At 33.2% G+C, this 27849-nt stretch overlaps 1 protein-coding gene across 2 annotated transcripts in view; it reads right to left on the reverse strand.

The window, feature by feature from the left end:
• St8sia4 (ST8 alpha-N-acetyl-neuraminide alpha-2,8-sialyltransferase 4) overlaps positions 1-27849 on the reverse strand; it is an 86212-nt gene that overhangs the window by 27492 nt on the left and 30871 nt on the right. Inside the window, exon 4 of one of the 2 annotated variants that reach the window (XM_003479392.5) lies at positions 18699-18992. The exons of the other annotated variant lie outside the window; for it this stretch is intronic. Within the exon in view, the coding sequence (XP_003479440.2) occupies positions 18699-18992 (294 nt within the window). The remainder of the gene's footprint in view (positions 1-18698; positions 18993-27849) is intronic. 2 annotated transcript variants of the gene reach the window in all.

The following is a 27849-nucleotide window of genomic DNA, read 5'->3' on the forward strand; positions in this document are numbered from 1 at the left end:
TCATATTACCTTACAGGAAAAAAGATCTGTCAATTCATTCAGGGAGACATAAAAATAACATATCTTCATATCTGTGGTTTCTAGAGCAGGGGTTTGTATACTGCCAAAACCAGTAAGGCTTTGTGGAAATGAAATGAAATTTTAGTCTTACTGTTGACGTCTAACTCCTGATAAATGGTACACAGGCTTTCTGGTGATTTGTAGTATTTTAGCTATAGTAAGTTAGTTTCTTCAATGAATTTACAGATTTTTTGGACTACAAAATGCATATCTGCTGTAATAAAATAATTTTTTACTTTAATACACTTGCACTCTAAAAGGTGGCATGAATTTCAAAGACAGAGTTTAGATGATGAAACCAAGCTTCTTGTCTTAAATCCTAGCATATCTTTTATTAGCTAAATACAAAGTTATTTAACTAATAGATTTCTCAGTTTCATCATACATAATAACGGAAATAATCCTGGAACTAGCAAAATACTTGTTTACATACTGTGAAAATACCTTCATAATGACTGGTATACAGTCAGTATTTTTATGGCTGTTACCAGATATTATACAACAAACGTGATTATAAAAAATCATTGGGTTTTTGTATGTGTCAAATTTTTCTGCATGAAAGATGTGTTCATATCCCTCACATTGATTAAAGCATTAATTTCTCCAGCAGGTCTTTTTCTTTTCTACTCCTGTTTTCATTTTACTATGGCACACCTCCCAGATATGCATGTCATCCTTGCCCGAGGCCTGAGCTAGGCTGCTCTGTATCAATCCAACATGCTGCAGAACCAAGCACAGAGCTGTCTTTTCAAAAACTGACTTTCACCAACTCAGTGCTGTTAGAAGAGTTGCTCACACATCAGTCACTCCTCCTTATCCTTATCCTACTGCGATGTCTTCACACTGACACAGTTATCTAGTGAGATGAATGCATCTGTTTACTCCAGCTTTGTACCCCGGATCCTGCAAAGTCCCTAGAACATGGCATATGTGCAACAGCCATCTGCATGAATATATGAAAAAAGTAAAGCATCATGGATATGCTAGAAAGTCATCCTAGCTAAGTACTGACAGAACAGCAATAAAAAGAAATCCTCTATTATAATGCAATCCAATCCAAACATATATGAGTCTTTTTCGCTTTTTATAGAAGTGATATCAGGAAGGCCTCAACCTCCTGAATTCAACTGGTCCTCCTGCCTCAGCTTCCTGATTACTTAAGAGTACAGACACGTAGATGCCACTGTGCAGGACAATGAGATCTATTTTCCCTAGAATTACAAGGATAGAAACATGAAGGAATATGAAAACATGAAACACTTTAGGGATGAAAAAAAGCAATCATTACCTTGTGAGGCATGGAAAAAAGCAGAATGCTTAGGAACTAGCTTTTTGTAAATCTTCATGTGTAGTAACCTCAGTCATAATTTTGCATTTAAAAAAGCATTATTTGTGACAATGATTGTAATTTGATATCTAATGTGGATATTAACATACTGGTAAAAGGTATTAATATGGCACATAGTTATTTGAATGGTTTTTGATTAGCTGAATGCTTTCCTATTTTTTCTTTTTGTCATTATTCACAGAATTGACTCTGTGTTATTCAGTTCTCCATCCTTGAGACAAAATATGTGATATAAATCAACTTTAAATGAGAAAAAATTGATTGTGGCTTACAGTTTCAGGGTGTCAGTCCACAGTCTTTCAACTTCATTATTTTGAGCCTGAAGCAGAGCAGAATACACTGATGGGAGCCCATGAAGCCAGCTGGTCATCTCACAACAGACAGTGAGCAAGGAAGACAGGAGGAAAACACCAAAGCAAAAGCAGACCTCTCAGAGGCTCGCGCTGGAGGGGCTGCTTCCTCTGACTGGACTCTCATACCCCGTTTAAGCCTTGGGGCTGACCTGGGGGCTTAACCCATGGACGAGGTTAGTGCTCTCATGATTCCATCACCTACCCTGGCCCTGCCTGTGAACGTTTCTCTATTGAAGATGAACACCTCGACACCTGAGCCTTCGGGGATATTTCAGATCAAAACCATAACACTCACTCTTTGGAGACAGATTGTGAAATGCAAAGAAACGAAGAAAGTGGGTCTGAGAAGTCTTCCGTTTGTATTCTTATTCTTACACTTGTAATGCCTTTACATGTAAGACATGAAAATAACTTAGTTTATTTCATTGTACAAAAAGTTCTCACTCATAAAATCTAAAGATACCCATATATCTCATCTATTAACAAATAAATTTCTTCCACTGTATAGTTAATACAGCTTGTTTAAAGAGATATTTCTGCCTTGGATTATCATATGGAGTTACTCAGTTATTCATGAAGGTGAAAGACATTCTGAGAGCCACATATTCTGAGAGCCATTCTGAGAGCCCTCTATTTATTTGAAAGAAGTGCGATTTTCAAACATAACCAAATTGTTATTCTCACATAAACGTAGAAAACTCAGAGTAGGATAATGGACAAGAAAAAAATTAAAATTAAAAAAAATACTGTTTTTCACCAAAATAAATATGGTTATACCTGAAATTTTAAAAGGTCAGTGCTATCAAAAATAAACATTGAGCAAATGCGGTATCACTGATGACTAAAATAAGTTTCTCTATTAAGTACTACTCATTGTAAGCTTTTCATCAGAAGTTGTACTTGTCATTCCTATAAAAATCTTAAGTAAAATTTTAAAATGGACAGAAGTCTTTAGGGATGATGTAGTTATCAATTAGCTTTTTGAGAAATAACACGGCAAAAAGCACTAAAAAGTATATTTACACCTGGTATAGATTTACTGAAACTTCCAAGTTTGGAATAGACATTGTCCTTTTGGAAATACATATTAATCTACTATTAATTTTTACCAAAATAGAAAGACAAATCACATTTGATTTCAATCCAAATAGAGAGAGATATATAAGAAGTGAAAGGAAAATAAACTCAGAAACATGGACTAGACTACTTTCTGAAATCAAGATAAGGGAAAAGATGTGATCACTTGATCATCTATTTGTTTCACTAAACAAAGCTTTTATTTATTTCAAGAAAGTTTATTGGAAACAATTGTAGTTAGTTTAAATAAAAGAGCAGAAAGAGGCAGTAGTGCCTGGAGCTAGGAAAATACCTTAGGAGAGGAATGTGCTTTCCTTAATTGCCCAAAGGAGTATTTACTAAATCTCTTTCTCAGTGACACATTAATTAGAGCGAAAACTTGCTTAGCATTCATTATGTGCTACTCTGTCTTAAATGTTTTACAAATGAGTCAAATGAGATTCTCAGCCTCTCTATGATGTGGGCACTCACATAACCCAACTTTACCAATGAGGAAGCTGAGGTGTACAGAGAACAAAGAGCTAGGCTAAAGAAACAGACCTGCAGAACTGTGGACTTTGGAAATCAAAAGCAATCTGGCTCTAGAGTGTCCGTCCCAAAGCACAAGGGTAACACGAATCTCTATAATACAATTAACTTGCACATACCGTTTTAGGTTGGGTCTATTAGTTTCAAATTTGAAACAAATTTTTAAAGAGCAAGATGTGATCATGAGTGTAATGTGCATTTTATGAATATTTTGTGGTACTACAAGATTAGTCATTGGGTATGTTGACCTAACTGATAAAGTAAAACATTCATGGAGAAAGAAGATTCTTTCTCAAATCTAATGTAGAAAAGTTTATCATGCTTCCTAAGTTAAATACACAGCACTCTCTAGAATTATGCAACTTTTGCTCTTCTGCAAGTAAATGTTGTATCACATATTGACATCTTGACATCTTTAATTTGTCAAATCAAACATATCATTTCATATTCCCAAGAGAGATAAATTATAGAAATGTAAAAACTAATTTACATAATAAACTTGAACTACATACAACTAGAAAAAAATCTAGAAAAGCAACAGGCTGTTGCTCAGTCAAAATGACAATGAAAGGCAAACATTTGAATTGAGGCAACCATAACACTACAACTGAAGACAGCCACAGAAAAGGACTTTTAGAGCTGGTTCAGAAAGTGGCAAGAGAAATCACCTTTGAAGCCAAAGGAAATATGCTGAGGGAGATTAATCGTAATGTATCTTTTACTGTGATTAGAAAAATTTAGATAGCACTTGTGTAATGGCACATCATAGATTTGTTATATCACATGTATTATCATGAATTAAAGCATATTTTCTTTTTATGAGAAACTTATATCACAAGTCATTTTTCCTCCTTTTTTAGTTCAAAGTAAATGACAATATAATTTTACTTTCTTAAATAAAAGGTAATCATTTTTTACTAGTATCATTTTGGTTTTCAAGTTAAGTCATTATGAAATCAAAAATTTTACTTTATGTAAGTAAACATACATTTTTACCTGTGGGAATCCATATCATAAATGCCACACTTCTTGAATAAAATGGACGAATTTAAATCTTGTATAAAATTTCACAAATAGTAGACAAATCACAATATATAAGTTGCGTTATGTCATAGCAATAACTATTAAGATTATAAACTTAAAATTACAGGAAAAAGATGAAAATCTAGATAAACAATAATCTTTAGAATATATATCCATTTATGTCAAACACTATAAGACTTAAATATTATTTGAAAGCATTTAGTAAGGCCAGGCTCAATAAGAAAGTGAAAATTTCATGTGTTTTTTTGTTTCTTTAGTGAATAACGCTTAAAGCTTACATTTTAAGGGTTATTATGTAATATATCCATTATGCATTCCTCCATTTGATTAGTGTAACAGACTTGAGAAGAATTAAATAAAAGTTATTGATTTTGCTTTTATAGAAATCACTAGTCTCAGTGCATTTGCATTAGGCAATCTAAATGATGATGGATATAGCAAAAACAAAATAATCTAACAAATGAGATGATATGTCATATGGAGTTTCCAGTGTATAAGAAAGAATTCCATTTTATAAGGCTGAATGTCAATAGCTTCAGTGTTTTTTTCTCTTAACACACACACACACACACAAATCTGTTTGAATTGCATCTATTCTGGTGTGCTGAAGCTGGCTGTATTGATTCACAAAGCTGTTGTCAAGTTTTCTGGAATTTACTAAGCTGGTTGATATCCTTAATTGGATACATCGAGAGTACTTACAAATGAAAACAAGCAAATGTTAAGAAACCAGGTTTGTGTGTTTTTCAGACAATTCTTTGTTAAACATTTATTAGCCTATATTATCTAAAAAGAAATTTCTGCAACTACTCAATGTTGTTTCTTAGATATGTTTAGTTGACACCAGACTATTGCATATATACTCTTAATATGTCTGAGCCAATCCAAGACCATCTTTATTGCACTTATTTCAAATGATTAGAACATTTGCAAAGTATTCTTCTAAGAGTGTCTGAATCTATTATCATGTGTTATTTCACTGTACTCCTAAAATACAAATTAAAGAAATTAATAGCTATAGAACTAAATAATGTGAAAAGCTGACATTAATAAAAAGCTATAGAACTGAGTAAAACCAGAGACCAGCATTAGTGAATACAGTTAGTGTTGTGATGGAAGAGACATAGGAAACATAGTGTTGTGAAGGCTTGGATAACAATATTCAGATCATACAAAACAGCTAAATTTAGTTCTGCATTACTATTATTTAGAAGAAATAAATGTCCATTGTTGCCATATATTCTGATTTTTTAAATTCGAAATTTCACTTTGAAATATCATCCTTGTTAAAGTTGGCAAGAAACTTCATTTTAAAGTATCTATGTTGTTAAAAAGATTGGAAGACTAGAATTAAATTGTTAGTCATTGGTTTACTGTTCTGTAACCAGGAAGATGAATGGAAACTACAGAATACATTTTTTTGAGGCTTTCATAAAGACCAATATTATACTGCATAAATACATAAGTACCAAATGGCCATTAAATAATAACTTCCTAATAATTTGTTTTTACTGGCAGTAATATTTAAATTATACTTTAGTCATTCAAATTCAAACATCAGTAACTCATGTATCTGGAATACTACAGTAAAAAAAGTTAAATTAAATATAAATTAAAATTCGTAATAGTGAAATGATGATGTTGAGCTAGAATTCCAGAGATTTCATTGCAAGTCATTGTCACTGTCCTCTTAGAATTTTTTACTCTGTCACTTTCCATCACAAGTACATATGTTCCTGTGCATTTGCATAAAACAGAATAGATATACACAAAAATAGTCACTATGTATTTCAGCAAATCATAAAGGCATTTTTTTCTATCCCTGTGTAGTCCGCATTGAATTTTCCAACAAAATTGTATTTATTTTGCTCTAAAAGCAAGATTTCTGTATTATAATATTTTTTTCCCTCTGGCTAGATAAATATTTTAAATTCCTTTATTTGATTTCAAATTTCTTTTAATATAGCATATTTCAAATGTAGATGGCTTGAGCTTTACAAATAATATGGCACGCCATCAATCAGTTTTCCATAAGAGATCTTGATTTTGTTCTGCAGATGTCAGCTGAAAGCCTGAGTAGATAAATGATCTTAAATTTAATGAAATGCTTCAGAAATCAGCTACAGAACTTGTGCTATCTCTTTTAGAATTGAAAACAGATAACTGTTGGAATTCTAATTTAGTTAGAATTACTTAAAAGTTTTGAGATAAGTTTGGGTTTGAAGTCTAGATGGACAGTTTATTGAGTTATTTCCTCTGTGAAAAATTGTCGTTTTTTTTTTTTTTAATCTTTAGCCAGAAAACACAAAGCAGAAGCAGTTAAATATCTGTGATAACATAAAATAGGAAACCATTCACTTAATGAATATTATTTTGGCAGACTGCAAAAGTATATAAGTCAGCACTATTGTATTGAAAAGTCATATATCAAAATAAATGACAGAATAAAACAAAGATTATCAGGTAATATAAAGTTATGTTCTTCTTCAGAGGCATTGGAAGAGAAATGCTCCCAGGATGAGCAATCCTGTGCCACTAATAAGTGTATTTTCTTGAACAAACCTGAGCCTCTGAAGTATGCTGTACAAAATAAGAATTAGATTATGCTAAAAATAATTAAAACTTTCCCTGCATGCATTTTTTTAGATACATATATTTTTTATCATTTAATATTTTCAATAAATCTATCCTTTAAAAAACTTTGGTGCTAATCCTGAACTTCTATATCATACCATAATCATATTTGATCTTCCTAATAATCCAAAGTCTGAAATGAAATTTTTCAGTATTGTTTATGTGTGTCTAGATCACTCTTGCAATTCTAAATTCTCTCTCACCTTTCCAAAATTGTCTTCTTATTATTAGAAGATTGCAGTGCTGTAGTTTTATTTCAAATCTTAAGTAGTTAATATCATTATTTGGTCATATGTAAATACAAATAGTATTAATTTTAGTGTCTTTTTAAGGGGGAAAGATGGGGGAATTTGACACAGTCCAAAAACTTGTCTTCAATATGTTGATATAATAGAAGACCAACCTATAAAAAAATGTGCTCTCAGTGTATCAGCCAGCAACTTGGCTAGAAAATCCCCGATCAACTGTAAGTATTACAAGATCCACAGCACTTGGCAGGGGGAGGTGTGCAAAAATTTCCCCAAATAGCTCATTTCATCATGAGTCACAGTGCTTGAATAACACCGTGTCATTTCCTACCACTTGGACCACTGGAGAGGAAGCTAGATGTCATTATCCACAGGCCAGTGTAGGTAGCACAATATTTTAATAGTTCTATCACAGAATGTGTTTCCCACTAGATCTATATTTGCTTCAGGTCTCCATGTAATTCAAGGATAAGAAAAAAGCGAATCTTCAAAGTTTTATTATATAAATATCCAAGAATGAAACAAATGAAGAGAGTTTATAGAGTTTGTCTTTTCAGAAAATTGTTCTGTTCTCCAGGAAGTTCCTTTTTCCTTGTCCCCCCAATCTATTTGCAATCACAGTACACCTAAAGATCACATTCTGTCACAATGAGAAATCCAAGAACTCATTTCCAGTGCACATCAAGTTAAATGAGCATGCCAGCAAAAAAAGAAGTGTCAAACCCACCACTTGTCATGATAAAGAGCGAAGAGAAAGTCACAAAATGGATTTTGGACATATTTCTGTTACCTTGGATTGTTTCTAAGTGGTACTCATTTAAATAGTTGTACAACAAGTACTGTTATAGCCTTCAAACCCTTTCTAGCATAAATGCCAGCATGGGGGATTGTAGGGTTTGGATTGTGAAACTTTCATAAAGTGGGACTTAGATTAGGACTATTTGTATTCAAGGCATAAAGTACTGGAACCATATGCTTCATTTTTATACATTAGATGATCATGCAGAACAGGCATAAGGATGGGTCCTACTGGAAATTGCAGGTGAAGAGTCTTTGCTGATTTTTAATGTCTCTTGGAAACTTTCTGTGACTCTCTGAGTAGCAGATGCCGTATCTCACTGGATAGCTCACGGGATATCTTAAGCACTTGACAAATCCCTTGGGATACCATTCCCAAATTATCCTGTCCCTTCTATAAGTAATCCTCTGGGCTACCAAGCTGGGACTTCTGTCACTTGAGGAAACACACGCTTTTGTTGTCTTCTTTGCAGTTTCTGCCCCAGCCCAGCTCGGGGTACAGGCTAGCACTCCGCAAAGTCCATTGAAGCAGCGAATGTGCTGCAGTAGAAGTGGATCCATTCTTATTTTTCTAATGTGAAATCATGCAATTTAAAGAAGTTTGCTGCTTCAACCAGTTTGATAGGAGTGCTTTAAATGATACACTGCTAAAATATCTGTATAAACATATTCTGTGTTAATTATTTTCTGTAACACAATCAGCTTTACAAATTTTGAAATTAGTAACAATTCTGTTGTCGACATCTGTTTCAGGAAAAACAAAAAGAGCAAATGCTTGCCTGCTTGAGCACACTAAGATGTCTGCAGGACTAACCTTCCTCATAGTGACTTTTATTAATGGAGACCTGATAATGGATTATTTGAATACATTACTCTGGAGACAGAGACTTAAAACTTGTCAAAATGTCTTAAATCTCCAATTTTTAAAAAAATGTTGACTATTAAGAAGTAAAAATAAGTGTTTTTGGTAAAGTTTCCACAACTCACCTCAACACTGTTTCCCCAATTTTTTATTATTTTAAAATACATATTCTCAAGCATTTATTATCATCATATGCTTTTCTTAAGGACTGCTGAAAAGCACACTCTATGATATAAGCTTAGCTCATCATATTTTATATGTGGCTATAAAATAATTTCTACAGAAATTTACAGAACAGTATTTAGAATAGCACATTCATCAAAGGAAATAGTACAAATTTAGAACATTTGCTATAAATAATAATTTTAATAATTTCCACTAGAAAGAAGGAAAAGGAAAAAGAGTTAGGTTGTAATAGTCCAAATTATCAAAATATTAGTAAGATCAATAATGTGAAGTGAATGCTTTGCATTTTAGATTTTGTTAAGATATACCCTACCCTATTGTCACATGATTGTTTGGGTTATTTTAACTTGTTTATTCAAGTTCATAATTGCTGAAAATATATTTCAGTATCTGATACAAGGAATTTCTAAATCCAAACTCAGTTGTTTTGTGCCATCACTTAATTAATTCTGGCAAATTACACTGAAATTTTATAAAGGTCAAGGAAATCCAATCCAAATTCATTAAGGGGAATCTTACATAAGCGATGCACCTAAGAATTCTTAATTACTTCATTACAATATATCTATTACTTTATTTTTTACAAAAGGAGAACTGGATCCCTGCACTGACTTTATAGTGACTGCAATGGGGCAACATTTTCTCCAACAGTGTATCTGAAATGAATGGGACACACAACAGAACTGTAATTTCACTATGAAAACAATTCAGTGTGAACAAGGAAATTGCCCTGAGTAAAATCAGTTGACTCTGTGAAAGAATTTACTTGTAGTTAGTTTACAAAAGTTTTAGTCTCAAGGAAAAATCACCATCTAAACTTCCAAACATGAGATACTATAAAACAACTAAGAGACAGTAAGCTATAAATGCAAGCTAATTCGTATTTAAGGTTAAGTAAGTAAGAAAAGAAAACTCTTCATAAAGCCCTTATGAATGGATTTTCGAGACTGGGGGAAGAAATGAAAAGTACACAAAACATCAGTACTTCTAATTTCTGTTGCTCTTAGTAAGCCACACACAGTGTGTCTTAAGCCAGTTGGAGCCTAGCATGGCATCGCTGTTAAGTTCAGTACCAAAACATTGTAGGCAATTAGCCCCTTCTCTGTGTGGGTGGATTGGTTTTACGTTTTTGTGGGAGTCTTCAAAAAAAAGACCTAATTAGTTCAGCAAAGGTATTGCTCAATTATATTCCTTGATTTAGGTTCTTTGGTGAAAATATCAATCTAGTTCCCTTGTTTTAATTCAATTATAAACTCTCAATTCTACACCTCCTTGAAATTTTATTCTTTAATGTCAAATATTATTTTTTTCTTTAAACAAGAAATAGAAATGTGTTACTCATACTTTATGGTGTAGTTAATTTATTTTCTTTCTCGCATATTTGAAGTATAGATGGTGATTTCTCATGGAAACAAAAACCCTTTCATGTTAAACAGAACTAAGGTCTTTTGAGGGATAAAGAATCCCACAAGGCATGCACAGACATTTTATATTAATAAATATCTATCTTAATTACAAATAGTGACAAGTTTATGTTAGAAAACCATAGTTCCTAAGATGAGATCTCCAAAAACTAAGGAAAACACATTAGAATCTTACTTTTAATTATGCCACACAAGTGAGGCTGCTAGTGTAAGATTACTTAAAGAAAAGTATCCTGATAGTTAACATAGATCTTAAAAAAGTAAAAAAAAAAAAATCAATACATTTTGTCATATGATTTCATGCAACAGTATTTTCCACATATATGAACAGTCACTTATTATGCTTAAGTATCATCATCATAAAATCATATTGAACCGCAAACTCTGTATCTTGAAGGAAGAGTCCAAGAGAGAAAAAGCAATGTCATTTCACATATTAGCAGGGAACACAGAGTGATTCTGGTGCTGTGGGCAGCCTGGTTAGGACACAGCAATGTGTTTTTCTTCTTGCTAACATTGTTGTTCTTAACTGGGACTCTACTACTGTGATGCTTGTCTATTGAGTATTCTCAATTTATGTCATCTATGAAATGTGAAAATGTAAATGACAGTTTTGAGAAGTCAACCACAGGGTTATTTTGTGCTTGTATTTTTGTTTTTGAGACAAGGTCTCACTATATAATTCAACCTGGCCTTAAATTTACTGTGTAGTCCACGCTGGCCTCAAATTTGTGGCAATCCTCCTGCCTCAGCCTCCAGAGTGCTGGGATTACAGGTGTGCACCACTATGCTGGGTTCGGTGTGTGTGTGTGTGTGTGTGTGTGTGTGTGTGTGTGTGTATGTGTGAGCATTTATGTAGATCAAATTAGAATGCCTTAAAGCTAGAACATCCATCTCATTACTAGTCAACCTGCTTTCCAATTCTTCATTTAAGTCCAGAATTCAAAGGAATTGTAAGAAAGACACTAAAATATTTCATAGTCAAATTCCCCAAACGTATTTCACTAAAATATGCTGACAATGATCCATAATTTAAAAAAATAAGGTAAGATTTTAGAAAAGACAGAGAAAGAGACAGAGAAACCTCTTCCCTTGATCTCTGGGTAACAAGTATCATGGTATGCAGGCACAATGGTCTCTCAAACACACAGAGAATCTATCAATAGCTTGTGTCCTACATAGCAGTTCTAATGGCCAAATCCCAAGAGTTTTTGTCTTATTCTTTTATTTACTGCTGATCTATTGAGCTGACATTACAAATATCGGTGGACCTAATTTGGAAGTTGTGGCTGCGGGCTCTGACAATATCATCAACCACCTTAGAAGCGAATGTCAGTAGAGCGAAGCTGATTGATTACTTGGGAATACCCCATCTAAGTCATTACTGTCAAACCAAGCTCTAACTAAAATATTTCAGGAAGACAAGAATTTGTAACTTTGTAAAGATTTATAGGATACTTAATAACATGTCTCTGCATATTCACACGGTATCTACTCATGATGACTGTCTAAAAATTTGTTAAATATTTTTTTGTCATCTACCATATGTTCACACTAATTTTAATACACATGTGAACTCTAAATACAGTAACTATTAAATTACATGGTAGTTTTAGGTAGATAAATTCAGTACAGATTTTACATGCTGACTAACGTTCCTCTTTTTTTTCTGAAAGGGCAATGAAACCAGGGAATTTCTAAAATTGATTGTGATTTTTTTACACCCACTAGGAGAGTGAGTCTTGACATCAGAAAGAAAATAGAACAACTCAAATCACACAGTGAATGTGACTTATGACAGAGATTCATGATTTTTCCCAGAAATTCTTAAATAAAGCTAGATTAACTTTTCTTCTGGCTACTAAACTTAAGGAAATTATGAAATCAGTTTCCTAACCTGGTTTTTCTTCTAGAAAGCACCATGTTAAGGTTATTTTAAAAATTCAGATCAAATAGACTCAATTATTTTAAAAAAACTAAAAGACTAACATATTATGAAGTACAATATGCAAAAAGACTAAGTTAGTAAATAATATAACTAAGGTAGAAGTCTTAGATAAGTTTGAAAATGCTCAGTCAGTGAATTACCTTTATTATGATCAGTTTACTTTTGAAATCATACCGTGATCATATAACAATTCTTTATGACATATGATCAGCCTACCTTTGAGTCATAGCATGATCATATAACAATTCACTATGGCAGTAAATTTTAGGAAGAACTTTTTTTACAGTTTAATATATACTACATACATTGACATGCATTTATTAAGAGTTGTTGGAAGACATTAAGAGTTGTTTCTGTCCTCACTATTTGTGGTTTAAGCCTTCTTTATTGGCACAGTTCTTTTCTTCAGTACACCTACTTACAAATACCACTTCTAGAGCTACCCAGAGTAATGAGCAAAAATTTTTCAACTCTTCCTGTTTTCTTGTTACTTGGTTGCTGTAGATACTAATTCTGAGCTAAATTTTGAAGTTTTCTTTTAGTAGTTTTGTCATTTTCTGTGACCCTAAGCACCAGTCTTTTATACATGTATCTTAGCCTCCACATAGTATACACAATATATAATAGACATAGAAATAAGTCAATCTTTCCTTTCATGGCTTTGCCCACAAAGTATATGAACAATAGTAACACAGCATGAAGAGTATTTTGATAGGCACATATATCACTTGTGAGAAGAATAAAAGGAAGACAGCCCAGGTCAATCTCAGAGAAAGGAACCTAGTGGATTTGTGCCTAACTGGAATTCACCTTTAAACAGGCACAAAGGAAGGAGCAGAAATGATCTATGTAAACAAAAGAAAAAAAATCATATACTAATACCACAGTATGCTTATATCACGGAGACACCATGAGGATAGGTTTCTACCACACTTCCAAAGAAATTTTTGACATTTGTCAAATCCTTTTCATCTCAATGAATGATAACAAAGAATTTGAAATGCATTGGTCAAAGACAATCCAGGAGCTATGCCCCACCATTTCCAGTTTGAGCCATAATTTGAGTCATAATTTATGACTATCACCTCAGATGTAAATCACTTACACCACCACATTCCACACACAATATAAACAATGGGAGTTGTCAGGAAAAAAATATTGTGTCTGAAGAGTCACAAGGTTAATTATCAGAAAACACTAAAGTGCTAATAGTGTGTAAATCAGTCCTCCATCAAACGAAAGAAATATCCTGTCATGAAAATCTCTTTTGGTTTAAAATGCCTACTATGCAATATTGATCTACTATGAAACATTAAACTAGCACACATATTTTGTAGAAAAATATTACAGCTGTGTTGACAACAGGTCAAAATAGAAGCCATATGGAAATGTTTCTAGTATAAGACTAAATTTAAAACAAATAAGCCAATTTCAGAAAGTACTTAGAGTATTTCCATTTTTGTAGTTTTTTTTTTTTAATTTCTTTTGCATGTATGATTCTTTGTTGCTTCTGTACTCTAAAACAATCCATTTGAATGACTCTATGGAACCCAATTCGTGAGGGTTAGAAATGATATATGTATTTGAGTTTGTATTTTTACTAGTAACTCTATGAGAGCCTATTTTGATTCAAATTGTTAGGCAAATCTATGACATTCACATGAAGTTAATCTGGGGAGGAACATCTTAATTTCATATAGCCTTTCACAAGTACACATGTCTAAAATAGACATGTTTTAACATCTAAAAAATAAGCAGTGACTGAAATTTGAGAAAGGTTATTTTTGTGATAACCATAAAACTGAAAAAGTCAATGCTAGAAGACATATAAAACATAATCTACTTGTTAAAAATCACACTTTCTAGAAAAATGAATGATGTTTATTTTCTTTTCTTTCTCTCTCTTTTTTGTTTTGTTTTCTTTTGCCTTCAGACAAGGTGTTGCTGTCTTTCTCAAGCTTTTCTCAAACTCCTGGGCTTAAGTGCTCATCCCGCAAGACTTCTGAGCAAATGTAATTATACAAAGGTGTCAGCATGACTGGCTTCTTCCCTTTTAGTCAATAGCATAATATTTTTCACCAACTCAGTGAGCAACCCAAATGAAAGGTCAACTAGAGAAGTCATTTGATTTGATTTCTGTAAGAATTATTTTTCCCTCCTATTTTAGGTAGAAATTTGAATTTTCAACACCACATAACATACCTATTTTAGGAATAACGTGACTAGAAAACAAAAATAACCACAATAATCCAGTAAAACCCTGGAAAATTCAGACCATACATTAAATGAATTCCATTGTTGAACCTAATTATTTTAAAATGAAGAAGTAAGAATGAGACTCGAAAAATACAGAGATCAAGGAATTACTAGCTTATATTCTGCATAAAGTAATAATGCAAAAATTTCTATGTTCTCAAAAGAAAATGCAATTCTGAGAAATAAACGCAGTGTAGAATAAAATACTGATAACATAATCTTATAAAAGGGAATTTTTGCTGTCTTTCACTTATAGTAAAACTAATGTCTGAAAACCCCCAAGTGACAGCATGTTGAATGTGAGTCAGCAATGTGTCATCACTATGTGGAACGACAATTATATTATTGACTTACAAAATGTCTAATGAAACAAAATAAATGTCATAATATACACGGATACTGTGAGTATATCATAAAACAATATACATTGGCATATATTACATTCTTTCTGAGAATACATTAAATGATAGTAGTATACAATAAGGAATTGGCTACATAACTACCTGAGATGTCATTTCTATGAAAAATTTTTGTTTGAAATCTTTGAAACCATCTAATAATCTACAGCATTGTTGTTTGAATTGGGGTTCAAATATATATTTTGAAGGTCCTGAAAAATGTTGTCTTTAAAAGCTTTGCAAACTTTAAACAAACTAAAAACATCAGAATAGAGAAATTTTCCACATTATTTAGTAATACTATTCTTAAGAAAGTTTGAAATAACTTCTTCCTTTCTGATTTGAATATTGTAACTGAAAGTAGAATAAAAGATTATTTAAATATCTTTAGTCTTGGTCATCAAAATAGGGATATTGACAGAATAATTTAGATTCATTTGAGCTTCAAGTTTTGCCAATTCTATACTCTAAATTGTCCTACTCATGTAATATTTGAGTGGTCAAAAATGTTTGTACTTAATTTTCTCACGCATCTTCGGGAATATTATCGCTATAACCTCCTAAAGTGGCACATGTACATTTTAATCACAATAATGATAGAAATGGTTCATTGAAATATTCCTTCTTTAAAGTACTTTCCTCTTGGTAGAAAACTAATTTTAGCATATTTAACAATAATTAATTTAACCCACCCTATTATGAGTGTTTCTTCTGCTTAAATATGTACATGAGCATGTGTGTGTGTGTGTATGTGTGTGTGTGTGTGTGTGTGTGTGTGTGTGTGTGTATCATAGGCTTGGGATATAGCTCAGTGGCACAATGCCTGATTCACAAGCATGAGCACATGCTTGTGAAGCACGAGGTCATGATTTCAATTCCTGGTAACAAAAATAAAAAGCAAGTATTATAAAATTATAGGTCATGATTTCAATTCCTGGTAACAAAAATAAAAAAGCAAGTTAATTATAAAATTATAGAAAGATGTTTGTTACTGAATTTGCTTTTTCTATGATTTTTTTATAATTATGAAGCTTTCATAAAACGCATAACTTAATAAACATGAATTGTGAAAATATATTCTTGGATTATGTAGTTAAATTGTTGTATATTTGAAAAATACAGTAGACACACATGTATAAATATACTATACCTAATATATATATATATATATATATATATATATATATATTCTAATCTCCATGTGTAGTCTCTCGCTATATACATACACATGCATATACACATAGAAAAAGTATATATATAATATATAATGATCCTTTCATTCAACTTTAAAAGAGCATAAGATTTTCAAATATGATGGTAAAAGCTTGTCCACAAAATGGTAAAGAAAAAAATAAAAGTAATTCTTATTGTGTAAAAATGCTAAACATGGGGGCTGGAGGTTTAGTTCAGTGGCATAAATGTCTACCTTGGAAGCAAGCAGTCGTGAGTTCGATCCCTGGTACCGATAAAAAGGAAAAAGACAAAAAAAAAAAATGCTAAACATCTATTTGAACTAAAGTTTTATTCTCTTAAAAATCAACTTGATGAAAATGTTCAATACACTAATGCTGGTATCTTTAAAATGCCTTGCTATGATGAGGACATTATAGAATATTGTATAGTTTTATTAATATTAATTATCATGTGTGAGTTTTCAGTCCAATTGTTTATTCTGATTAACACATAAAAATAGTCTATCACGACAATGTCAGACTAGTTACAATTATTTTTAAAAATAATTATTACAATTTAGTGACAAGATAGGACAAATATCTTAACTTTTAGTAACTACAGTACCTGGAAGGGACTGCATATTTTAAGCATTGGAATTAGGTTCATTCCAAAATGCATTTACTGTAAGCTTTCATGAGAATTAACAAACTTCAGTAATCAAGAGAGGATATGAAACTATTTTACCAAAGTGCAGTAACCACGAGGTTTCAGAGAGATAAATCAAGAGAGATAAAATAAATACTTAACAGGTTTCTAAGGAGTTTGTCTTTGCTTTCACTTCATATAAATCTTTTCTATTTCAGAGTACTTTATGTTGAAATAGAATATTGCACACGTTGATGCATTAGTTTCATTAGTTCCATAAACAAAATTGCCTTTAGGCACATTGTGTGTACACATTTCCATCTCATTTGAAGCGATAGGTGACACTAGAGCTACTTTTACATACTTGGCAATGGCTCAGAACTCAGTCCCTTGACTTTAAGGAAGGATTATGCAAATATATGAGTAGGAGGATGGTAAGACACATTCTCTGTGGAAAACTCAAAAGCAATCCAGTCAAAAATACCTAAAAAGCACCCGAAACAAAGCACATCATTTGCTTGGACAGTGGTCAGATGTTGTCTTGGGTCTTCAGACTACAACATACAGGAATCAGTGACATACTTCACATTCAAATGGCTTTGGAAGAAAAGTAAATAACACGAAACAAAGAAGAAGGGGATTGATAAATTACTTAAAGGATCTGCAATTTTTATGTTTAAAGATATCTGATCCAGGGATAGTGGTGCCTGTCTCTTGACCTGATACTCAAGATGCTGAGACACTGGATTGCTTCAGCCCAGGAACTGGCGGCCAGCCAGAGCAATACAGTCAGACATTGTCCACAGCAAAGTCTGTAAATACCTGTACAAATTCCACTGTTGTTAACTTTATATAATTTTAACTGGACCCTAACATACTGGAAATCCATTGTTTCAATCTTGTTTCTGTTTCATGTTTTGCTTTTGGTATTAAATGCAGAAAATATACTCTTGAAAATGTATTCCTTTATTATGTCTCAAGAGTAGTATATGCCACATTTTCTACCATAACTTCTGTGCATTCCTTAAAGAGTGATCAGATCTTAATCAACTTTCTGTGTAAAGTACTGGGCAATGAATATACTTTCAATAAGTACATATGGTTGCTTATATATGAATGATCAATTTTAAACACAATTGTGTGTGTTACTGGATTTGAACTTTAATTTAGTTTCCTCTTCTCAGTAAAAGATTTTTTTTTTACCATAGTTTTCTCTTAAGCTTATGTTTAAAAGAGAAATGTTTACTTAATCCATAAAAGTCACATCTGTGGCTTAAAGTGTACTATCTCAGCCAACCTTCTCTCATACTTCCAGGCCTCTTAGATATAGATGGGACTTAACCGCTCCTTATAACATGTACACTTCTGTGAAATTGCCCATTAGCCAGTTAGCACTCCTGTTGTAGATTCTGTCATTCTAAACAAGTCAGTTTTACCATGGGTTCTCATTCCTCTTTAGCACCAAAAAGAGAGATGAGCAGTTTGTTCATGAGCAGACAAAAATAAGTGCAGTGTTCCACAATTCTGCTTTTCAATAAAGAAGATAAGTTACAATAGTAAACATACAAATAAAACCCATGCCTGAGAGTGAGGTAACCGTTATGGAACAAGGAATCACACATATTGGAGGCTATACTGGAGCTCCTTTTTGCTTAGGGAAAATTAGCTATGTGTTGCAGTGTGCCAAGGACAGGCTGGTCCTTTCCAGTCACTTACCCTCTGACAGCATGGATAAGTCTCAGTGATGGATAGGCAGTGCGCACTTTCAGTTTATTCTTAAGGATTAACGCATTAACCCATTCCACGTGCTTCTCTCCTCCTTTGACCATGAAAGCGGGGATCCAAAGGACACTGTCATTCAGCATGGAAAGTCTATGCACAAATTTTGCTTTGTCACTCTCATTCCGAAAGCCTCCAAATGCTCTTTGCACAACTGATGGATTCATGGTTATAAAATCTGATTTAGTTCCCACATCTGCAGCAAACTCCACCACAGGAGCTAGATTACACCTGAAGAGGAAAAACATGAATGGACAGATGAAAAATAAATATGAAACTTTCACTCATAAATGGTGCATATGGAAAGGAAGAATGAAGAACGTTTTTTGTTTTTGTTTGTTTTGTTTTTAACCAGGTGAAAAAAAAAAGTCTAAGGACAATCTGCCTGGTAAACTATATCTGCACTGACTTGCTATACATTAAGGAATGTTGTTTTCAACAGAGACGCACTCCCAGCACAAAGTTCATGTTGCCACTTATATTCAACCTGTTGTTTAAAACTATTTTTAACAGTTATGTTCATAAGACCACATGATGTGAACTCATATTAAGTGAATGTATGACAGTAAATTTACAAGGGGTTTTTCCATGGGATGGGCAATCTAAACCATGCGCTGTTTCATAACTAAAACACATGGGACGTGACATTCCAATCCGCACTGCTGGCCACATTCAAGACTTTTCAAAAACTTTATACATATGCCTAAGTAATCTGGCTTTTCTACACTCCAAGGTTAAGGGGACAGTACAATTTCTTATAGCATTTTCCACAGACATATTTACAATTGCTTTCTGTGGGACAAAATGATAAAGTGAGAAAAATGAAGGTATTCTAATTAGTATGACTTCCTGAGATTTATAACTAATGTAGAAAGCCTTTGCTATCAGATCAAATATCAGCTTTCCTGGACCTTTTGACATTCTTAAGGCATCTCCTTTCTTTGTTAAGCCATATGCATCTCTAAGGGACACATATATAGGAGAAAACAGGGTTTGTGATTATAATCTCACCACAGGAACCACAAGGCCTTAAAAAGAGGTTGTACTTGATCTTACTTTTGCAGTTTGATTCCAATCTTATCTTACAAGACAACTTTGGAGAGTAGTTTGAGTTTGTCTTTAATTAATTTGTGATGCTTTGATTTCATAACATTTATCTTTGGATATTTATTTGTTATTTATTTGTGAATATTTGTAAAAAGGCAGATTTTAATCAGGTCCTGTATGAAAATAAGATTTTTAATAACAAAGAATCACTATCTTGGAAGAAACTACTTGAATATATTCAATCTATACCTTTGTGAGAACACACACATCACATACATATACACAGTAAAAAATAGAACTTCTATTTTTCTGTCTTTTATCAACCTATCCAGGAGATCAAAATTCAATAGGTTTATTATTTCAGCCCTTTGTAAGTCTGATTTCACTACAAGTTCTCACACTGCTCCAGGTTGTACATTTTGCCATCTTAAATAAATCCTCAAATAGCTTAAGTTTTAATTTAAACATGTGTCATACTACTAAGAATACTGCTTGTTTATCCTGCTTTATCTTTCTTAGTACATCTTATTGCTTCCTATATCTCTTGAAACATTTAGTTATAACAACTAATCTCTTTCATTACAACCTGTTAAGCAAATTCTGTTATCTAGAGTGAGCTACTGAAAGAAAATAAAAGTATTATAGAAAAAAGATTACTATCTTTTCAATTTCTATGCATATTTACATACTTTCTATCATATAATAAATTATTTATTTCTCCCTAAAACAATAACTAATATTTTTAATTTCTACCATGATAAGATATCAGAAATAGGACTGCTGTGTAAAACCATTGCTACACATGCATTGATACAACAGTGAACATCCCACTGGGAGATTCATGGGAAATGGAGACTTACACAAGTATTAAAGTCATAAAATGATTAACATACAAATATTAAAGATATTCAAAATCCTAATCAAGCTATCATGAATTTGGGTACTGCAGGAAACGATGCTTCCTGAACATGATTATTATAGACATATTTCTTCATATATAAAATGCAGAAGGTGCTCATTAACATTAAAATTGACATGCCTTTGTTAGGGGAGAAAGGATCCTACATATCTTTCTGATATAACAAATTCTCAGTGCTTTCAGAGAATTCTCGCTTTAAAAAAATCAATCTCTGTCTTCATAACACAAAAATAATTAGAAACAAAGAAGCTGAGGGGAGTAAAATCTATTTTATTCTGAATTATCTTTTCTTTTCAGGATAAATATTAGTTATTTATTGTCATGGTTTATGCCAGTGGCCCCCAAGCTGCATGCAATTATGGACTCAACCAAATCGAGCCTTTGTGATTGGTTAGTTGTCTCATGCTTGGATTGGCAATGTGAGTGCTACACCTGCCTAGGTGTGGTGCCAGGATATGATGTATTGGCGGGAAGAAGGTCTCTCTCTCTCTCTCTCTCTCTCTCTCTCTCTCTCTCTCTCTTTCTCTCTCCTGCTGGTTCATGCCTTGCTGTTTGTGGCTGCCATGAACTGCAGTCCCGCCATGCCACCCTGCCTTGGAACCAACTGTATATGGTCTGAAACCTCCAAAAACTGTAAGAAATAAACCTTTCCTTCCCTAACTTTCAGATTCAGGTATTCTGTCTCAGCGATGAGTAAAACTAAGACAATTATTTTATACTTTTAGTTACATTTCCTTGCCACATACTTAAAAATATTGCCCCCATTCTATGTTTGACACATGATTACAATTATCTGGACATGCATTTTCTAGGAGGCAATAAAAGGGTCATTAACTAAATCTGAATGTTGGGGTTAGGAACTTTCGACTGAAAATCAAAAACAAGCTCGTAAGATATTTCTGGAGAATGGGGTTGATACAGGACACTAAAAAATGCAATTAAGGAATGCTGAACAATTATGAGAGAAACTGGATATGAAAGAGTAATGAATTCACATTTAAAGGTTTTTGAATTCAGAACAGCCCAATATTTCTTGGAGAAATGGTAGCCAAAGCACAAGACAAAAAGACGCATCATAAAATGTAACCTGTGCTGTATCGAGGATTCCAGTTTGTCATTTTCTTGGGAGGTGTTAAGTGTATTTTTTTAGTGGAAAGAATTCAGTGGATATAACATGTCCACATGGGGCCAATGAGTTACTCTGCGGTTAAGTCTGATATTTCATCATATATTTAACTGAATGTCACTTAAACAAGCCAGAATAACCAACCAGCTGTGTTGCACTCCTCAAGTTCAGTAATTTTATGAACTTGAGAGCAATGCTGACAGCAATACTGCTTATTGAGCAAGAATATACATGCATTCTCAATCACAAAATTTGCATCTTTCTTTCAAAAAAATTTCAGAGGTTATAATATTAAAAAGCAACAAGAATTTGTCTCAAACACTTATGAAGCGATACTTGATTACTCACATTATTCTTAACCTCACAGAATGGAAGTGTGGCCAAGTCATAAATGACAGAGCCTTTGAAAGCAAAAACTGCTAAATCCGGAGGTCTCAAGCTCTATTATTTTTGCTCAAATTAATTTTTATACTGCTAAACCAGTTTTTGACAAAATATGAAAACATACACACAAAATGAGATGCGATACTCAAACTCCCTATGTACTCTAAACTGCTCTGCTATCAATTCATGTTGATTCCCCTTTGTTGATTAAACACCTGCAGCAGTACATCCTAGACCTCTGAATTTTCCTCTGTGATCTCACACTGCTTGTCATGAATTTTCACTTTCCTTTATGGTCCTAATGGAAGTTATTTTCATTTATTTCAAGGTTATATAAAATATTAATTTTAAAACTCTTGGAAAAGTCGTATTATTATGTACATGAATGCTGTGGGGACACAGAATTCCACACCAAGGATTATCTTTCAGATTTGCCAACTTTCTCTATATTTATTTTAAATATCCCTAATCTATACCAACAGGAATTGTCTCCTTTATTTACCCAACAGGCCTCTACTGAAAGTTCATAAAGTTAACACAGTGTTTATTGCTCAGCATTCTTTTTCTAGCTATTGAATTATCTTTTTTTTTTTTTTTTTTTTTTTTTTTTTTTTTTTTCTTTCGGTACCAGGGATCGAACTCACGACTGCCTGCTTGCAAGGCAGGCGCTTATGCCGCTGAGCTAAATCCCCAGCCCTAGCTATTGAATTATCCATGGTATCTTAAAATATATGCTCTATACCAAATATAAGACTTTAATAACTTTTATTGTATCAGTAAGAGAAGGCTTATCCTTTTAGTCATCTATTTCCTCATTGCATGATGTACTTTATATCTGAGTTCTGGGTACAGAATTTGCCTTCTAAGATAGTGAGGTAAAAATATCATGTGGTTATTACATACTTACAGATGTAACATAGATTGAATTATAAAGAAATGACTTCTGGTAGGCTATAGACCACTCCTCCCACTTTGGTTAATATTCAGCCAACTTACAGACACATGGTAATTATCCTTTTACTCTTTGACTTGATTCCATTGTGTCTTCCCTGTGCTAACTTCTCTTCATCACAAGTGTGATATTTGCCAATCCAGTGGGATATGAGAGAAAGTCTTTTATATCTTCTGCTCCCAGATGAAGTTTATTAATTCTGTCTGCTCCCTTATTGTTTCTCAGCTTGAAGAGCCAAGGGAAAGAAAGAATCTCTTAGCTATCTTTTTTTCTTCTTTGTGATTACCCTCTCAGAATTGCTAGGAGGGACTAGAATATGCAAACTGTTACTTTCTGACCATTCTGATATGAAAATAGACTCCAAGTACACTGGAAACTAATCATTTTTGCTTAAGGTCAGAAACAGTTCTACCTCAACTTTAGATGAAGAGCTGAAGTCAAAGTGATTAGGAGACATATTCAAATACACAGAGTTTACAAAGAAAATCACAGTCTAATTTGGAATGACTTCAGGATGGGAGTTTTAACTGGTTATGATTTATTTCAAAATTAGGAGAAAATGTCTTATGTTCGTCTTTGACATCAATCTTCACGTAGCAGAAAGGGTGCTTTATCATTTACTCTTGGATTTTAATCTCTGACATATTTTACAAAGCCAATGTCACACAGCCTTGAATTTTACAAAATTCTAAACAGTTATTAAACAAAAGGTTTTAATATCTGCAATATTAGCATAAAATCTATATCTCAGATCATAACATCTATATTTCATATCTTCTGAGGGATATGATTTCTAAAATATTAATAAAAATATTAAGTACTTGATAAAACTTTTTGATGTTTGAAGTATAGGGGTAAAAACAGATTTAGCTGTGGTAGGCCATTATGTAGCAGACAAAGTATAAAAAATAACGATGAAAATCATGTTAAAGGTTGGCATTTTCAGTGCACACAAAATACAAATATATAGCATGTATGATATGCTTGCTGTTAACATAATATTTGATATAATCCTTAACTTGATATAAATAAATACAAACAACTCACAATGATGTGATTAAATAGAAGAGAAATTTTTTTTTTCACAAATGCAGATTTGTTTATGTTACTGGCAAGGGTAGAAAGAATCAGATCATATAATTTCAAGGGAAATCCACAGAACTAAAACCATCACCACTACCACCATGACAAGAAACCCAACTCAAAACCTAGGGAACAGAGCTCAGCACACCCAGACATACATTAAACTATGTCAGGTATACATTTTAATCAAAATAAAAATAGAATTTTTCTAATTTACTGTAATTACAATTTGAAAAAGTTAGATTTGGGAGAGTAGAGAATGATGGGGGAAGAAGGTTAAAAAATGCATATATTATGTTTCCATTTTAAAATATTAATATATCTAATATTCATCCAAGTTGGGGTTATGCTTTAAAGCACAAAATATACTCAGGTTCATATCTGTATTCAGCCATCTCTAACTGTAATCATCAGGGCACGGACACTAATCTTATATCTCTCTGTGAGATTTTAGCTATTTTTTTACTTTGTTGGTATATAATTGACAAATAAAAAAGTTAAATATTAAAAATTTTGCAGAAGTAATGCTTCACTATATGAAAAGTTGTTGAGAACGTAAAGGGAAATAAACTTTCAGCTCAAAATTTCTTCCCCTGCATTAATAATACTTACTAGATATGCTAATTTCTTTCACATCATGCTTTTTTTCCTTTTACAATCTATTGTGATTATAAATCTTGAAATATATGTAGACAAATTAAAAGCAATGCCAAATAGGGAGATTATTTTGAGGGATAGCATGAGAAAGTCTAACTTTCCTTTATAAAAGCCACTAGTGGTAGAATTTAGGTTTTGTTTCTAAGAAATTGGGGTTTAAATGGCTGTTGGGGGCCAACCTGCAAACCTCTCTCTCTCTCTCTCTCTCTCTCTCTCTCTCTCTCTCTCTCTCTCTCTTTGAGACAGTAGCCAACACTGGCCTTGAACTTGCAATTATTCTCCTGCTTCAGCTTTGCTGAGAATTCAGGTATGCACCACCATGCCCAGATTTGAACCTGTAGATATCTTGATAAGTAAACAGAACTAGCTTGATTCTATAGAGATTATGGAAAATGTATGTCAGTTATATTAAATATATATATATATATATATATATATATATATATATATGTGTGTGTGTGTGTGTGTGTGTGTGTGTGTATATGTATATATGAAATATACATATATACACACATGTATTTCAAATATTCAGGCGACTAAAGTTATCTAACTCAACCTCACACTGTAATAATTGGGTAACTGGTATGTAAAATGTTAAATATTTTAGCAAGAAAAATAATAGCTAAGTTTTTTGTTTTGTTTTGTTTTGTTTACTGAGACAGGGACTCACTCTATATCCCAGGCTGGCTAGAACTTGCTTATCTACTCAGGTTGGCCTCTAAGTGACAACAATCCTCCTGCCTCAGCCTCCCGTGTATTGAGATTACAGGTGTGCACCACCATGTCCAAGTGAGTTGAGTTTTATTTTATTTTAATTAATTAATTAGTAAGGTAATTTTTTTGTATACCAGGAATCAAATTTAGGACTTTGCCCTTGCCACGCAGGCACTTGTGCATTGAGTTATATTCCCAGCTCTCTAGCTGAATTTAAAGATATCTTATTATGCAACAAGCACCCTGGCACCTGTAATATCATGGTATTCTCCCACTGAACCCATGGCAGGCACTATGACTATATGCTGCAGTTGCTCAGAATATGGAGTTGCAGGTAAATTGTTGAAGACTACATAACTTTACAAAATAGAGGCAGATTTTTAATCCCATTTTCTTAAACTTTATATGTTACTTAATCCCCTGGTATGCCAAGGAAGCAACAGAGTAAAAAAAATTAATATAGAAAGTTTGGTCCTAAGTACAGTTGCATGGGTAGACACAGTTGAAATGTGTGTTTTTCCTTCTTTTCTGGAGATTTACTTATTAAATGTGTACAAGCCATAAATGTTATTGCTGGAAGGCCAAATATTTAGCATTGGAATGAAGATAGTTTTGAAAAAAATAATATACTGAAATAATTCTCTCAAACCATTAGAAGAATACTAGGACATTATTCTTTTTAATAAATTCAAATGTATTTCTGTATGATACATAAATATATTCTTTGATACAAAGCAATGGGTGACAGAAAGGCCTAAAATTTCTGTTTCTAAGTGATCAGCTAAAGACAAAAGAAAAAGGCCTTGTTTCATATGCTAAATTGCAAAACCCAGAATGCCAACAGAGGAGAGTCTGGATAATAGGAACATAGCATTATAGTCAGAGTATTTCATTGTAAATTCACATTTTCTTAAATCAAACTCAAAAGTCACATTCGGCAGCTTTGTCTTGGGAGCCTATTAAATTTAAGCAGTGTTACTGGTTACAAGTCAGCACTTGTTTTCCATGAAAGAAAAAAAATAGAAGACAAAGTGAAAAGAAGTCCAGGGAGAAGAAGACATCATCAAGACAAGGATTAACAAACATTAAAAATAAAGGCAATCTCTATCAGTTCATGACTGTGATCAAGGTAAGGCTCTAACTGCTTTCTCTATCCGGCATTTGACAGTATCTTTATAAATAATGGCAGGAAATTCTAAAATAGCACTGGAATGAAGGGTCCTGAGCCAATTGGTCTGGTTCTTTATTGCATGCCAATTGTGTAAGACTCACAGCAAAGGTTCACTAATTACTTAGTGGGAATTAATACCTTTAACTCTATTTTTTGTTGTTGTTTGTTTGCTTGTCTGAGACCTGGTCTTATGGTGTAGTGCACACTGACCTTCAACTCACCGTGTAGCTCAGGCATGGCATTCCTCCTGCCTCAGCCTCCCAAGTGCTACAATTACAGGCATGTGCTATCAAGCCTAACTAATATCTTTAAAGAGTTAAAACTAGCATTACCTGTGAGAATTAAAATGTTTCAACTTAATGCTATTTTATTCTTTAAAACATGCAATTATTAAAACCTTCCTTATTATTTTCCCTTGACATTTGTTTCTTCTTTGTGTGTGTGTGTGTGTGTGTGTGTGTGTGTGTGTGTGTGTTTCATTTTTATTGGTACTGGGGATCGAACTCACGACTGCCTGCTTGCAAGGCAGGCACTTATGCCGCTGAGCTAAATCCCCGGCCCCTTACATTTTTCTCTTCTTTTTGAACTGCAGTGATATCTCTACCTCCTGTTTCTATTCTTACTTCTTGGGGTTTCTTGTTCCCATAGCCAGAAAACAGCTATGAATCAATTAGAAAAAAAATATTTATTAGAAAAAAGCTGAAAATCTCAAAGCCATCAGCAACCTAGCAGGTCCCCAAAATAGTCACCCATGCCAGTCCCTGCTGGGGTACCACCAGACCTTTCTGTCTGATCCCGTCTCTCCCTGTTGTAAGGCAACAACTGGGAACACCTGGCTAGACTGTTGCACACCCTCTTACTTCCTTATTTTAAGGATGAGAAGAATGAGCCTATCTGTTCCATTTTCATTTGTAGTGACCGCAGACCTTTCCACATTCACCAATCCTGGTCAAACAACCAGAATGACTGGTCAGATGTCAAAGAGTCAAAAAGGCCAAAAAATATTCAATTAATCACTTCTTTTCACTTTTTTGC

The sequence above is a fragment of the Cavia porcellus genome, unplaced genomic scaffold, assembly GCF_034190915.1.
Source record: "Cavia porcellus strain 051 isolate PalLab524CR breed Dunkin Hartley unplaced genomic scaffold, mCavPor4.1 scaffold_2, whole genome shotgun sequence".
Taxonomy (NCBI): Eukaryota; Metazoa; Chordata; class Mammalia; order Rodentia; family Caviidae; genus Cavia; species Cavia porcellus.